This window comes from Erinaceus europaeus, chromosome 6 (assembly GCF_950295315.1).
Source record: "Erinaceus europaeus chromosome 6, mEriEur2.1, whole genome shotgun sequence".
NCBI classification, from domain to species: Eukaryota; Metazoa; Chordata; class Mammalia; order Eulipotyphla; family Erinaceidae; genus Erinaceus; species Erinaceus europaeus.
The window spans coordinates 22,146,751-22,163,641 of record NC_080167.1 but is presented as its reverse complement, the minus strand read 5'-3'; the positions used below and the strand labels follow the sequence as shown (position 1 = coordinate 22,163,641).

Below are 16,891 nucleotides of genomic sequence, written 5' to 3'. Positions count from 1 at the left end.
TTGGATCCATGAAGCCCCAGTGACAACAAAGCAAATAAATACCACTTAATGATCATAAGTTGGACTAAAAAATATGCTTTCAGTCAGTGAATTAAGTTGGCTATCCTGGATAAATGAAGTCTCTATAGAATTTGAATTTAAGAGTGTCTTTGTGGCTGTGGAGCTATTTCTACCAGGAGTTGGACCTATTTTGTCATACATGATCTCGGTCTGAGACCTGGAACACAAGGGAATATCACTCGCACTGGGAGAAATTTTAGTGTTATGGTATCTGTCCTTTTCTCTGTCTCTATTTTTGTTTTTCATTTTGTGATATTTATTTATTTATTTATTTACTATTGGATAGAGACAACAGAAATTGAAAGGGGAGGGAGAAGTAGAAAGGGCAAGAGACAGAGAGACACTTGCAGCCCTGCTTCACCATTTGTGAAGCTTCCCCCCCTGCAAGTGGAGACCAGGGGCTTGAACTCAGTTCCTTTCACACTGTAATGTGTCTGGTTAAACAGTGCACCACAACTTGGCCACATTCTATTTCTGTTTCTTTATCCCCTGTCTTTCACTGAATGAAAAAGTGACCAGGGGCAATCAACTCATGAATGATACATGGGACACTTACAGAAAGGTCGTAACATTTTCCGTATACGTATGTTAGGTTACTTTTAATGTTGATGAGTGTGAAAAAAGTTGCTCTAATCTGCCATATGGATGTTTCAACAAGATAGCCTTGGAAGCAGCTGGAGTAACTTGAATGACCACTGACAATCACCCAATTCACTCCTCTGAGTTTGACCTTTATCCTGTGCTAGAGATGGGAGAGGACAACTGTTTCCTTTCTCATACATCATTTCTCTGGAGGGATAAGAACTGATTTATGTCTAGGTATCTACCAGGGCTAGAAAAAAATAACTTTTATTTATTTATTTGATACGTTAATAGGGGTATAGAGTAACATGGTTCCCACCACCATAGATTTATGTCCCTATGCCTCCCCCGCCTACAAATGATCTTAAAATCTATCCTTTCCCTTTCCAGAGTCTTTTACTTTGTGCAGTGCTCCAAATCTAGCCCATGTCCTTCTTTGTGTTTCTCTTTCTGCTCTTTCTCAACTTCTGTTGATGAGTAGGATCATCCCATAATCATCTTTCTCTCTCTGGCTTATCTCACTGAACATAATTCCTTCTAGTTCCATCCAAGATGGGTGAGAGAAAGTGGGTTCATTATTAATAGCTGAGTAGTATTGCACAATTGTGGAATATTGTGTATTGTGTATATATACCGCGACTTTCTCAGCCACTCATCTGTTGGTTGTTGGACCCCTAGGTTACTTCTAGGTTTTGGCTATTAAGAATTGTGCTACTATGAACATATGTAAAAAAAAAAAAACTTTTAAAATAAGAAAAATGAGAAGGTTGTACATCCACAAGTCTTCACAAGAGGATCCTGTCAGAACAAGTGACCTGGATGTTAATAAGTTAGACTTATTGCCAGCAGAGCAGGATGACTGTTCCAGTCAGGGAGACACAGGAAATGTTTTAGTCTCACTTCCTCTTGGGTCTAGAGCACTGTGTAACTATTACTGCTGCTATGCCATGTGCTGCAGTAATAGTCATCCTCTTCCTCAGGCTGGAGACCAGAGATGAGCAGAAGTCCTGCATTTGCCGAGATCTTTGGATCCAGAGAAACGGCTGGGGACCCTGGAGCCATGGTGCTTATCTGAGTCTGATTTGCAAGTCAACAGATACCTGGGAGATTTCTCTGGCTCTTGTTGGTACCAGCGAATCCAATAGCCACCAACATTATAACCACTATTCAGGGTACAGGTGATTTTGGCCGTTGATTCAGAAGATCCAGAAAGGGATAATGGCTGAGTCAGCATAGGTTGGGAGAGGGAACCTGAAAAATAGACACTCAGAGTTGATGGGACAGAGACAAAGGTAAATGTTTTCATGGATCTGACCCAAAGTTGTTGTCACAGGATGCGGGAAGGCAGGGGTAAGGGACACCCTTTGCTGCCAAGGCCTGTCCTTACCTGGGCAGTGACAGAGGAACATAAAGAGGAGAGGCGTCCAGGTCATGGTGCGCACAGCTCCTTGAGTGCGGCAAGGCTCAGTCAGCCCTCCTTTTCTTCTCCTCATTCTACCAGACATGCAAATATGCTTTCATCCAATGAGGACCCAGACACTCCCTGAGTCCTTGTGCCGGAGCTGAGCTCTCAGCACAAGAGGAACATAGAGGTTTGCTTCAGTTCTTGGGGGAGTATGCTGAAACCATATAAAAGGCCATGCTCAGAGGACTCTGTCACACCAGAGAGGACATAGCTGCTCCAGTCCTATGAGTGAGCCCAGCCCCCAGGACCAAGTTCCTCTGAGTGAATGATCCACTTGAATAGTGAGTAGGGACCATGGGAGCAGTCCCACAGTGTTACTGTCTAATTACAGGGCACAACTTCAACATAGGCTCTAAGTCTTGAGATTTCAGAATCTTTCTTATTCCTAAGGTCACTGTCTTTATTCAAACACTCATATTTTCATTTCTAGGTATATGAACACACAATTATGTGCAGAATACTAGAGTGATTTTCACCCTTGGCATGAAATTTGTTCTATGGGTCTAAAAATCACATAGTATTTCACAAGTTCACATGTTATTTATCAAGTAATAGGGTACTCAGTGTTAAACAATTTATAATATACAAATATTTTGTAAGCAAGAGATTCCATACTCTCATACAAAAATGTTTTGTACTTTATTTTCCTATTTATTTTATATAGATGCAAAGAGGCAGAGACAAACACACACATTAAGAGAGAAAGAGAAAGAAAAAAAGTCAATACCAAGACTTTCTTTATCGCTATGGAGGTGGAGTTGGAACCTGGACTACACACATGACAAAGCAAAGTGCTATCTAAGTGAGCTATTTTTCTGTTACTGAATAATACCATACTGTAAAAAAAAAAATTAAAGTCCAGTATGGCATGTCCATTCTCAGATAAGCAGTCATTGGCATATATCATCTGCTCTATCTACCCAGTGTAGAACCTTCTTTTATATATACACTGTGGTGATCAACACTTGAAAAAATTTTTTTTATCTTTATTTATTTATTGGATAGAGACAGTCAGAAATCGAGCATAAGGGAGAGACAGAGACCTGCAACCCTGCTTCACCACTCACAAAGCTTTCCCCCTGCAGGTGGGGACTGGGGGCTCGAACCTAGGTCCTTGAGCATTGCAACATGTGTGCTCAACCAGGTGCGCCACCACCTGGCCCTGAACCTTTTGCTCAGGGTAGATTCACTGGTCTCATTAATCTTTATTCAGGAAATTTGTCAGTAGTACCTTTACTGGATTTTTTTTTTCTACCAGGGTTATCATTGGGACTCAGTGCCAGCACTACAAATCTACCATCCTCAGTGGCCATATATTTCTTTCTCTTTGTTATTGAATAGGACAGAGAGAAATTGGGAGGGGAAATGGGATAGAAATTGGGAGGGGAAATGGGATAGAAATGAGAGAGATAGACACCTACAGACTTATTTTACTGTCCATGAAGCTTTCCCCCTATAGATGGGGGATGGGGGCTCAATCCTGGATCCTTGTGCATCATAATGTGTGTGCTCAACAGGTGTGCTACCACCTGGCCCCATTAAGTTCCTTATTCTTTTTTTTAATTAGTGATTTAATATTGATTGATAAGATTGTAGGATAAAGGGTGGATAATTCCATACAATTCCTACCAACAGAGTTCCGTATCCCAATGGCTCCATTGGGAGCTTCTCTACTTTTTATCCCTCTGGAAGTATGGATCAAAGATCTTTATGGGGTGCAGAAGTTGGAAGGTCTGGCTTCTGTAATTGCTTCTCCACTGAACATGGACATTAGCAGGTTAATCTATACCCCCAACCTGTTTCTATCTTTCCCTGATGGGATAGGACTCTGGGGAGGTGAGGTTTCAGGACATATTGGTGAGGTTATCTGCTAATGGAAGTCAGGTAAGACAAGTGTTTAAAGATCAAACTATTATTATTATTATTTTCTTTCAGGGTTATAACTGGGGCTTGGTGCCAGCACTACAAATTCATTGTTCCTATGGCCATTTTTTTTTTTTATGTTATTAGATAGGACAGAAAGAAACTGAGTGAGGAGAGGGATAGGCACCTGCAGACCTGCTTCACCACTTGTGATGCCTCCCCCCTTCAGGTGGGGAGCCGGGTGCTAGAACCATGATCTCTGCTTGTGCTTCGTACTATGAGCACTTAACCAGATGCACTAGTTCTCACCTTCCCCTTATCACTTACTCCTCTTTAGCACTAATAGATATATATTGATATCCCTTTCTTAATAATAGACAATAATAGCTGTGAACTAAAGTACCCACTAATCTTACTTGCCTGGATTGACTTGTATCTAAGTAAGAATTCACAGTTCTGGGGGTTAGGTAATAGCACAGCACATTAAGTGCACATGGCACAAAGTTCAAAGACCGGTGTGAGGATCCCAGTTCGAGCCCCTGGCTCCCCACCTGCAGCCCCCCCCCCCCCACTTCACAAGCAGTGAAGCAGGTCTGCAGGTGTTTATCTTTCTCTCCCCCTTTCTGCCTCCCCCTCCTCTCTCCATTTCTTTCTGTCCTATTCAACAAAACGACAACAATGACAAAAACGACAACAACAATAATAACCACAACAATGATTAAAAAAAAAAAAGGACAACAAAAGGGAAAAAATGGCCTCCAGGAGCCGTGGATTCATGGTGCAGGTACCAAGCCCCAGCAATAACCATGGAAGCAAAAAAAAAAAAAAAAAAAGATGAAAAATAAAAAAGAATTCACATTTTTGGAAATTAATAGTTGTTCTTATTTTTTATTTAATTTTTAAAACATTTTTATCTTTATTTATTGAATAGAGACAGCCAGAAATCAAGAGGCAAAGGGGTGACAGAGAAGGAGAGAGACAGAGAGACACTTGCAGCACTGCTTCTCTGCTCGAAAAGCTCTCTCCCTACAGGTGGGGACCGGGGGCTCGAACCTGGGTCCTTGTACATTGTAATACGTGTGCTCAACCAGGTGCACCACCACCCAGCCCCTTTATTTATTTTATTATTATTATTTTTAAATAGTTCTTTTAATGTTATCTCAATCCCTGAGGTGAAGCACAGTAGCTGTTAAACCCTTTTATTTTTTCTATGTTCCCTTCTGGCTATGGAAGCCTGAGGGCTTTTTAAGTATAAGTAGATTGTTTATCTTAGTCACTCACTTGTGATCAAGAGATTAAACAGGGTGGAGGATAGTTAGCACAGTGGTTATGCAAAGCAACTCCTGTGCCCTGAAGGTCCAAAGTCTTGAGCCTATTCTCCACCTCACCATTTGCTGGAGCTCTGTGACCCTGTGTTTCTATCTCCTAATTTCTGAGGGAATTGTTTACTGTTTCCTAATTTATCATGAGAACAATGTGAAAAGGTGTTATGACGTACATGTCAGAGACCACCCAAGTTCAGCCAAATTTAAGAGTATTTAGCCAGCCTGCAACTACACCCACAGATAAAGCGCTGCTCAGAGTGCATCCCCGAGCTCAATAATTTATAGAAACAGGTGCAGGAAGCAAGCTTGGTCACAGAAGCCAAACATCAGGGTGGTCTGTTACTGTGGTCAGGACAACCTGTTATGGAAACAATCCACAATCAATGATTAATCAATAATTTCAAAACTCTAAGATCTACTTTTTGTTGGCAAGTAAAGCGGTTGCACAGGTTCAGGTTCAGGTTCAGGTCAAGATGGAGTCATTTATGCTAAGAGAGTGGGGAATATAGCCACAGCTCCTGACTACTGAGAGTGTAGATTTTCTCATGAGTCACCTGGCCCAGCTCTCGCCAACACCCCCGCCCGCCCATGTCAGTATAGGGCTTCCTTGCTGCTTTTATAGCCCCCTGAGGGGTAACAGCAGAGGAAACCCACAGTTGTAGATTGGCTTAAAATTTCCTCCCTTCAGCAGTCTTTGTTGATAAAGCTGACTGGAGATGGTGTTTCAACTGGCAGACTTATTGGACTGGTGAGCCAGAGACGACCCGAACTACCCCTGCAGCTACAGACAATGACCCACATAGTCAATGACTGCCACCTCTCTAGATTCAAAGGAGGTCTCGAAACTTTACATCAGACTCAACCTGACGCTGTTAACTGGCTATGGAAGAAGGGCAAACGCTAGAAGAAGAAGATTGGACTGGTACTAGCCCCTTCTGAGTAGGTATGAACTTTCAGTCCCAGGAATCTCCCCTTAAGTCCCTCTGTCTATGACCCACACGTTTTCACTCACCTGTGGTTTGGTGGATTCCTGGAGTTACCCTAATCTTGCCTTGTTGCATTCTCCGGTGATGTTCTTTGCTATTCCTAGTTGAGTTAGGCAACAAAACTCAACTGTTGCTAGTTTTGTGAGCTAAAGTATCTGTATTAACAATAGTAGATGATAACTAGAATTTCTTAACAGTAATTTTTCATCTCTTATTTGATTATAATCTCTACCTCTCCTATTTTCATGCATATTATTAAGCATATGTAAACCACATGATTATATTTTTAGGCTCAAAATTTAAATTAAAAAATTATCTACAGATGTTTAAAGGTACAGTTGATGCACAGAATATCTTGAGCATTAATATAAATTACTGTTTTACCACAAGGATTTTCTTGTTACTCTACAGAAACAAACTATCTCTCTATCCATAGCTATCTATCTTCATCATGATTTATATTTTGTTTATCAATATATTATCTGTACATTGGGAGAATCAAGAAAGACTTTTGTCTCTACTTACCACATTAATTCATCTCTTTTGGGAGCTTTTCTGTATGTGTAGAATGTGACTGATGAAAGTTGAAGTTCATAATGCCAATTCTTCAAACATGGTATAAGCTATGGTGCTGCTGTTTTGTTATCAAGATGGGTTATCTGAATGTGGGCTAACTTTTGGCACACATGCAGCCCTTAGTCATTGATGTTGTGATGTCCCTGATGTGTACTGCAAATATCCCTGTTTTTGTCAAAGGGCTTTCTTCATGGAATCTCTAGTCAGCTGTACTCTGATATCTACCTTCTGGTACTTAACAAATTGGTTGTTTAACCCAGTGGAAGATAATATGTAAGTAAAAACTACCTCAATTTTTCTTTCTTGAAAGCCAATGAGCATAGCACACTTTTTTTGAAAAATGGCAGTGAAAATGTTATTTTATTACAGAATGTTACATTCTACTAGAATCAGGACATTCAGAATAAATATAACAGTAGCAAGTCCTGGAAATTTATATCTTCTAACTTTTCAGGCATTATAATTAGCAACAATAACTTGTAATACATGGAAATGCTTATGTGCATTCTTGGTTTCTTCATCTGAACTTTTAATGACATTTCAGTGTGAAAACTTGTCTATTTTGTCAGACATTTAGGTTGATTCCATGCTGTGGTGTTAATGGAAAATGATCTATATGGTTATCTGCACAGACAGTTGGTTACCTTCACTTTTGTGTGACTATGAAAATGTTGCCATAATAACAATAATGAGAAAGGATGAATAGTGGAGACAAGAAATGCAAGGCAGTTTGTTTAGTGTTCTTTGTACGGATTCCATATGGGACTGCAGGGAGACAATGATAGTGGGCTGATTTGAAACTGGTTTTCAAAAAGAAAGAAAGGGAGGGATAAAGGAAAAGAAAAGAAAAAAGAAACAAGTTTTCTAAATGCCAGAGGACAATTTTTTATACAGGCCTGGGACTATTGGACAACAGCAGCTTCTCTTATGGAAGATAAAGCTTTGGGTAGAAAGGTTTTGGGTGAATCTCTTATGTACTAACAAACGCCCTTCATTCATGGTGTCATTAAAGTCATGCTGAAATAGCCACCTAGTTGGGAATATTCTTGAAAATTCTGTGTATTCCAAGGATTCTGGTACATATCATTCTCCTGTCTATATTAGGTCATATCATGAGAAACCCTGGTACCTCTTTTAAACTATTTATGATCCAAGAAACTAACCAAAGTGCTAAGAATATTTAAATAAGATAAGAAGAGTTGCTGTAAATAGTCATATGGAAGGTTTTCTTTCCTCACTAGGGTTATCTTTGGGGCTCTATGCCCACACAACAAATCCACTGCTCTCTTTTTCATTTGACAAGACAGGTAGACATTGGGGGGGTCAGGTGGTGGCACACTAGGTTGAGAACACATGGTACCATATGCAAGGAAGGACCTGGTTTCAAGTCCCTGATCCCCTGCTTCACAAATGGTGAAGTAGTGCTGCAGGTGTCTCTCTTTTACTCTCCATTACTCTCACTATTCTTTCCATTTTGGTTTATTTCTGTTTATATCCAATAAAGGAAATAAACCAAGAAAATATTTTAATAAATAAATATTGGATTAATAAAAAATTGAGAAGACAGTGGGAGAGAGTTAGGGAGAAAGAAAGAGACACCTGCAGTACTGCTTCACCACTTGTGAAGTTTCATTTCTGTGGGTGGGGACCGGGGACTTGAACCAGGATCTGTGAGCATGGTAATAAGTGCACTTGCTGCGTGCACTGCAGCCTGACCCCACATGCTAGTCATCAAGGTATGACTTGTGGCAGCAGGGCCTGCTAATGCTCAGCAACACCCATACCACACATGTCTCTGAATCAGACCTTGACCCTGGGCTGTGTATGGAAGGTGCAATTATCTCCTTTATCCATCATCTCCTAGAAGTGATACATTTAAGAACCAATTTATGTCTATGTAGACACCAGGGTGAAGGTAATGACTTGTAAACTAATGGGAAGATGTGTGTACATGGTCTCACAGAGCAGTAACTATCTAAAGATGTGACACAGATGTTACCCAGAGTAGTTATTTGTCCCTGTTCAGAGTAAGATGACTGCATCAGGTGGAGTGGCTCAAGGGAGGTTTTAGTCTCACTTCCTTGTGACTCTGGAGCACAGTGTAACTTTTACTATTGCCATGCCATGTATTACAGTAATAGTCAGCCTCATCCTCAGTCTGAAGCCCAGAGATGAGCAGAAGTCCTGTATTGGCAGAGGCATCTGAGGATCCTGAGAATCGGTTGGGGACTCCAGAGCCTTGGTGCTTATCTGATTCTGATTTGTAATATAAGAGATACCTAGGAGGGTTCCCTGGTTTCTGTTGGTACCACCTAATCCAAAAGTCACCAATATTATAGCCACTGCTCATGGAACAGGTGAGTCTGACTGTTGATGCAGGAGATACAGAGATGGAGGGTGGCTGAGTCAGCACAGGCTGGGAGAGGGAACCTGCAAACATAGAGAGAGGCACGTGAGTGATAGGCAGGGACAGACATAAAGCTCATATTTTAAGGCAAAGACTATCACATGTTGGGGGGTTGTCCTTTGTCTTCAACTCCTGTTCCTACCTGTGCAGTAAGAGAGGAGCATGAGGAGGAGAAGAGTCCAGTCCATGATGCACAGTTTCTTGGATTCCACAATGGTGCATGTCTGCCCCAGGCCTCCTTTTCTTCTCCCTGTTCCGCAGAAGCGAAACTTCATGCAAATGAGTTTTCATCCAGTGACTGCTCAGCCCCTCTTTGAGCCAAGTATTGAAGCTCAACTCACACTCAGTCTGAGAAGGGAGACCTTGAGGAATGTCCAAGGAAGAAACACCAACAGTTTTATGCTATAATTTATTAAGTTTTTCCTAAGTTAACTTACATTACTAAGTGCCACAGTGATAGGATTTTTTTTTTTTTTTTTGCTTCCAGGATTATCTCTTGGCCTTGGTACCTACACTATGAATCCACTGCTCCTGGAGGCTATTTTTTGCCCTTTTGTTGCTCTTGCTGTTTATTGTTTATCATTGTTGTTGTTATTGCTGTTGCTGTTATTGGATAGGACAGAGAAAAATTGAGAGAAGAGGAGAAGACAGGGAGAGCGAAAGATAGACACCCGCAGACCTGCTTCATCACTTGTGAAGCGACTCCCCTGCAGTTGGGGAGCCAGGGCTCAAACTGAAATTCTTGCACTGGTGCTTGTGCTTTGTGCCATGTGCACTTAACCTGCTGCGTTACCGCCTGCCCCCTGTGATAGGATTTTTTTTAATGAATTGTAAGGCTTGTAGAAACTGTTGAATAATGTCACATGGTAGGAGACAGAGTCCTGACACCATACAGCCATGCATACACAGGTGATTCCCTGAGCCAAACCAGAGAGGGCAGAGCTGTTGAGTCAACATCAGTGATCTCAGTCTCTGACTCAGACCCCTGGGAATCACAATGAGCAGCTGAGTAGGGACCACAGGGAAATCACACTTGCCACCTTCTGATTACAGGACACACACTGAATGCAATCTCCAAGTCCAGAACATTCTGTAGATCCTGGCCCTCTTCAACAGTCATACTTTCTTTTTTCTTTTCTTTCTTTCTTTTTTTTTTTTTTTTTTTTGCCTCCAGGGTTATCTCTGGGGCTTGGTGCCTGCACCACTAATCCACTGCTCCTGGAGGCCATTTTTTCCCATTTTGTTGCCCTTGTTGTTGCTGTTATGGTTATTGTTGCCATTGATGTTGTTGTTGGATAGGACAGAGAGAAATTGAGGGAGGAGGGAAGATAGAGAGGGGGAAAGACACCTGCAGACCTGCTTCATCGCATGTGAGGCGACCCCCTGCAGGTGGAGAGTTGGGGGCTCAAACCGGGATCCTTATGCCAGTTCTTGTGTTTTGTGCCATGTGCATTGAACTCACTGTGCTACTGCCTGACTCCCTCATACTTTCTTTAAGTACTTAGAATACACAATTATGTGCTGAATACTGTCGTGCAATTCATTCTTAGCATGAAAGGGTCTTATAAACCTGCAATAATGACAATTACAGATGTTGCCTCTCAGAGAATACATTGCATTAAACAACATTAACCACTCAATGGTATACAATTACACACACACACACCCCCACACACATTAGTGTCCCTAAACTATTACAAGTTAAAACAGATTTCAAACACTCTCAAAATGTTTTCGGGTGTAATTTATTATTTTTTCTAATTTAACTTATTTTACTAAGTGACACAGTGATGAGATTTTTAATGAATCATGAGGCTTGCAGACACAGTGCTGAGTAATGCCATATGGTAGGAGAACAGAGTCCCTCTGACACATTGATTCTCAGTCATACGTTGCCATCTCTCATCCAGTCCTTCCAGTGGAGAATCCTCTCTTCTTTCCACAGAATTCACAACAACTAGCAATCTTTTTTCAATAAGAGGGATAGGTTTTTCTCTAGAATTTTTCACTAAGAAGTAACAGCCAGAGGATTTGAACACTGAATAACCCACATTGTGTCCACAATCTCCCTGATCCCATTCCAGAGTGAAAGATTCCATCCCTGGTTATCTGCCCATTAAAGGTTTTCCTATGCTTGAATTCACCATTTATCTAATTTATTTACTTCACTATAATAGAAACAGTTTTTCATATCTATGTGATGAGTGACATCTTAGATTTTTGTTATTAGTCCCTCAAGAATTGTCTCCCAATTAAGGGAAACAAATGTATATAAAACCACATTCAAGAACTCTATGCGCCTATTGAAAATAAATCACCACTATTCTTTTGACCATTTTCTTGTGAGCTATAATTACTTTAAGTCTGAAAATATTAGGAATCAAGTTATCTTTGAATATCTGATATTTCCAGCTGTGTAAGAGAAGGTATCATACTTGACTTGAGTCATATTTGCTGGGTAAATAACTATTCTATAGCCCTTGAATTTAAGATCCTGTTCAACTGCATTTCTCTAGGGAAATAGGACTTAACTGAGTGTAGGAACCACTCTTAGTAAACACTTTGAAAACTGAGTAAGTGTCCAACAAAAGGTGAGTGATTGAGTAAGTTGCATATATACACAATGGAATACTACTCAGCAATTAAAAATAGTGGATTCACCTTCGTCACCTCATCTTGGATGGAGTGTGAACAAATCATGTTAAGTGAGATTAAGTCAGAAAGAGAAGGATGAATATGGGATGATATATCATTCATAGACAGAAGTTGAAAAATAAGAACAGAAGGGAAACACAAAGTAGAATTTGGACTGGAGTTGGCATACTGCACCAAAGTAAAAGACTCTGGGGTTGGGGGGAGGGTTCGGGTCCTGGAACATGATGGTAGAGGAAAAATTAGGGAGGATTGAACTGTTATGTGGAAAACTGAGAAATGTTACACATGCACAAATGACTGTATTTTACTGTTGACTGTAAACCATTAATCCCCCAATAAAGGAAAAGAAAATTGAGTAAGTTCAAAAATTCTCATATATTAAAAAAGAAAAAAAAGATAAACAATCTCAGATATTAATAGGAAAAGTTGACATATTATATGAATAATAGCATTTAAGCCTGTAAAGTGATAAAATAGACTTCTAGACTAAAATCCATTTATATATATATATATATATATTTCTTTATTTATTCCCTTTTGTTGCCCTTGTTGTTTTATTGTTGTAATTATTCTTACTTTCGTCATTATTGAATAGGACAGAGAGAAATGGAGAGAGGAGGGGAAGACAGAGAGGGGGAGAGAAAGATAGACACCTGCAGACCTGCTTCACCGCCTGTGAAGCGACGCCCCTGCAGGTGGGGAGCCAGGGGCTTGAACCGGGATCCTTACGCCAGTTCTTATGCTTTGAGCCACCTGCGCTTAACCCGCTGCACTACCGCCCGACTCCCACTAAAATCCATTTTATCACTTTATAGGCTTAAATGTTAGGCAAATCTTCCAGAGCCTTTCCTGTTTTTCTCACTATGCTCATTCAATTTAGGTCTGGGCTATTGACAGTCCTTTAGTGTAGAGGGACCTCTCCTTGACATCTCCAGCTGCCTTGATTGGAATGAATGATTTCTCAAAACTTTCCACCTTCCACATGGACCAAAACATTTTTTTTTCCTACAGGATTATTGCTGGAATGTGGTACCTGCACAGCTTCACTATTCCTGTTGGCCATTTTGCATAGAAGGTAAGAGACAGAGAGGTAGAGAAAGAGATATATATAAGGAGGCAAGGACATATGTAGCACTATTTCACTGCTCATGAAGCTTCCTCCCTGAAGGCAGGGAGACCTGGGGGGGGGTGTCAAACTTGCATTCTCATGCATGTTATTATTTTTTAAACTTTATTTATGTATTCTCTCTTTTGTTGCCCTTTTTATTGTTGTAGTTATTGTTGTTGTTATCAATGTTGTCATTGTTAGATAGGACTGAGAGAAATGGGGAGATAGTGGGGAAGACAGAGAAGGGGAAAGAAAGATAGACACCTGCAGACCTGCTTCACCACCTGTGAAGTGACTCCCCTGCAGGTGGGGAGCTGGGGGCTCGAACAGGAATCCTGATGCCGTCCTTGCGCTTCATGCCAGGTGCGCTTAACCCGCTGCTCTACCACTGGACTCCCTCTCATGCATGTTAATGTATGCTTTCTATTGGTGAGTCATTGTCTGGCCACCTTTAAACTGCAGAAGGAAGTAGAAACCCATACATACCAAACCCATTTATACAAAGTAGTACAACAAACTTGACCATCCATGCTTTCATTAGTGTCAAGATGGTCTTTATCCCATTCACGTGGATGCATTAACTGAAACCTTATCTCCATGGAGGTGGTGGAGAGCATGAGCTCCAGGTCAATCTTGCTCCATGAGTGCAGCTCCCAAATGTTAAACAAGGATTTAAGAAATAGAGGAGAGGATGATAGTGTTTGTGCACCAGTAAACAAATCTCCAATCTGGAACCTAAAACCCTGTAGGCCCTGCTATCAATGAGACATGTCCATTGAGATCAGTAATTTTCCATGAAGAGACTAAGGACACTTAAAGCTAGGGCAGATTTTTCTGTGGATCAAGACCAGTGTGGTGTACAACCTCCAACAAGCCTCAGAGCTGAATCTGGAACTGAAAGAGCTGGAATAAAGGAAGATGTCAAAAATGAGTACTATTAGGGCAGTGGGAGGCTGTAGGGAGAGGGAAGGTCAGGAGAAGTTGTTGACCCCTTAACTCTGAGTCATCACTGTGGGTCACATGATTATTGCCACAACAGTGATCAGTACTGACCTCTACTTGGGTGCACTGGATTGTCAGACATAATCCCGGCCAAACTCCAGCTTCATGAATCAGCTGTGTGTCCTTACTGAATCTAACTTTATATGGGTGTGTCCGTTCACCTCAGGAATCCCCCCCCCCCCCCGCCAAGTCTCTGAAATGGCCATTCCTAGCTGGATTGGTACTCAGGTGTAGGCAAGCTTGACCAAGGCTTTCAGGGAGACACTTGTAGAGAGGACCTGAGTTATATAAGCTGACTGAGGCACTTGTTAAAAGCAGGTGCAGGTGAGGGCTTGTTGGAGGGGATACACATGTGTGATGTGTGGGAGCTGCTAATCCCTCTGCACTTCCTGATTTCTGCCTTCAGGTAATCTACACCTTTAGTGAGAAGGGTGAGGGAAGCCCAGACTACAAAGAACACACAACCATAGGCTTTTCAGCTTTCAACTGGTGCCAGACTCTGATGTCTCCTTTATCTCCTCTTTAGCTTCTTGAGGGACAGTGAGTTGAGTGATGGGTTATGCAAATATAAACCTTATACCATCACCATCTTTGGAGCCATCTGAATTCTTGGCTTAGGAGGAGCTTCATAGAGACACTAGAGTGAATTTCAGCTCTTAGTCTGCCCCTTGGGAGGAAGCACCTGTTATAACATCTAATTTGGCTCACAGAACAGTGACTCTGGGCCCTTGACCCTTAATTTGGAAGCACTAATTATTTTTAACTCTCTTGCTCACTGCTATGAAGAGTCACAGCTCCACCTTTTGGCAGAGGATGCTAACTGTAGGTATTAGGTAGCACAAGTGATAGTTCACTCACTTAATAAAAATGCACATTTTTAAAATGTGTTTTCTCTGGTGAAGTCAAATTTATTGTTTTATGTACTTTGTTAATTATTGTTTGTAATATTTTTTCCTAGTTGTGTTGGTAATCTTCTATGCTGACATTTGGTGCATATTTCCTTAAGAATAATATAAGACAGAAATACTGAACCCAATAAAGTATTTATTTCTATAATCTATTTTAATTCTTATCATTGGTTATATTTCTTTATATAACAAAGAGGTAGTGGTGTATGGTGTTAATGCCTTTTCTTTAAAAATGTAATGACTGGGTGGGGGTAGATAGCATAAAGGTTATGCAAAAAGATTCTCATGCTAAGGCTCCAAAGTTCCAGGTTCAGTCCCCTGCATTGCATAAAACAGAGCTGAACTTTGCTCTGGTGGAAAAAAATAAGTAAGGACTAATAATTGATTAGATGGCTGAATTGGAAAGTGCACTTGTTTTGTTATGGGCATGACTCAGGTTCAGGCCCTCCCCCTACTGCATGGAGGGGAGCTTTGATGTGGTGATATCTTTCTCTCTATCTGTATCTCCTATTTCTATCTCTGAAAAACTGTCCATAGGAGCCACAATACCCCAGTGACAACACAACAAACAGACAAACAAAATTTAATGATCATAACTAGGTTTGAAAAAAATGTGCTCTCAGTGAATCCAGTCTATTGTTGTACATAAATAGAGTTTCTGTAGGACTGAAAGTTAAGAATGTCTTAAGATGAGGCACTAGGAAATGGCACACCTCGTTGAGCACACACATTACAATGTCCAAGGGCCCTGGTTCAAATCCTAGTCCCTATCTGTAGGAAGAAACTTAAAGACCCCTGGTACATACTCCCAGAGGGAAAAAGAATAGGAAAGCTATTAGGGGAGGGGATGGGATACGGAGTTCTGGCTGTCGGAATTGTGTGGAGTTGTACTCCTCTTATCCTATGGTTTTTGTCAGTGTTTCCTTTTTTATAAATAAAAATTTAAAAAAAAAGGTGAAACACTCCCCAAAGCCCAATTCCACTAGGGAAAGGAAGAAGACAGGCTGAGCGTGTGGAACGACCTGACAATGTCCATGTTCAGGGGAGAAGTAATTACAGAAGTCAGACCACCCACCTTCTGCATCCCATACAGAATTTGGTCCATACCTCCAGAAGGATAAAATATAGGGAAACTTCCAAAGGAAGGGATGGGATACAGAACTCTCATGGTGGGAACTGTATGGAATTGTACCACTGTTATCCTACAATTTTGCTAATCATTATTAAATCACTAATACAAAGAGTTGGCACAAAGGGAAGTTTTAGTCTCACTTCTCCAATGGTCTAGAGCACTGTGTAACTACTACTGCTGCTATGCCATGTGCTGCAGTAATAGTCAGCCTCATCCTCTGGCTGGAGTCCAGCGATGAGCAGAAGCCCTGCATTGGCTGAGGTGTCTTTGGATCCAGAGAAGCGGCTGGGAACCCCAGAGCCCTGGTGCTTATCTGAGTCTGATTTGTAGGATAGGAGATACTTTGGAGGACTCCCAGGCACCTGCTGGTACCAGCGAATCACATAGTTACTAATACTGTTGCCACTGTTCAGAGTGCAGGTGAGTCTGGCGGTGGATCCAGGAGATGTGGAGAGGGAAGGAGGTTGAGTCAGTACAAGTTGAGAGAGGGAACCTGAAAAAATAGACATCCTCAGCTGATGGGACAGAGATAGAGGTAAAAGTTCTTAGACATCTGATCCACAGTTATTCTCACAGGACAGGTGGTGCCTTTTGTCCCCACAGCTTTTCCTTACCTGTGCAGTGAGAGAGGAACACAAAGAGAAGAGGAGTCCAGTCCATGATGCACACAGCTCCCTAACTCCACACTGGGGCAGGGCTGTCCAGCTCTCCTTTTCTTCCCTCCACTCTACTAGATATGCAAATATGCTTTCATCTGATGAAGACTCAACTCCTCCCTTAGTGCTGGTGCTAAAGCTTAGCTCTCAGCCCAAATTGAGGAGT

At 41.3% G+C, this 16,891-nt stretch overlaps 1 pseudogene and 2 gene segments (V, D, J or C); all 3 read right to left on the bottom strand.

The window, feature by feature from the left end:
• Positions 1-193: 193 nt before the first annotated feature.
• LOC107522828 (immunoglobulin lambda variable 5-39-like) lies at positions 194-2,075 on the bottom strand (annotated as a pseudogene).
• A 6,823-nt stretch (positions 2,076-8,898) lies between these two features.
• On the bottom strand, positions 8,899-9,466 carry LOC103118576 (immunoglobulin lambda variable 5-52-like). The segment is given in 2 exon segments: positions 8,899-9,287; positions 9,407-9,466. Coding segments are annotated over 2 exon segments (435 nt in total).
• A 6,755-nt stretch (positions 9,467-16,221) lies between these two features.
• LOC103118575 (immunoglobulin lambda variable 5-45-like) lies at positions 16,222-16,789 on the bottom strand. The segment is given in 2 exon segments: positions 16,222-16,562; positions 16,684-16,789. Coding segments are annotated over 2 exon segments (387 nt in total).
• Between the last annotated feature and the right edge of the window lie 102 nt (positions 16,790-16,891).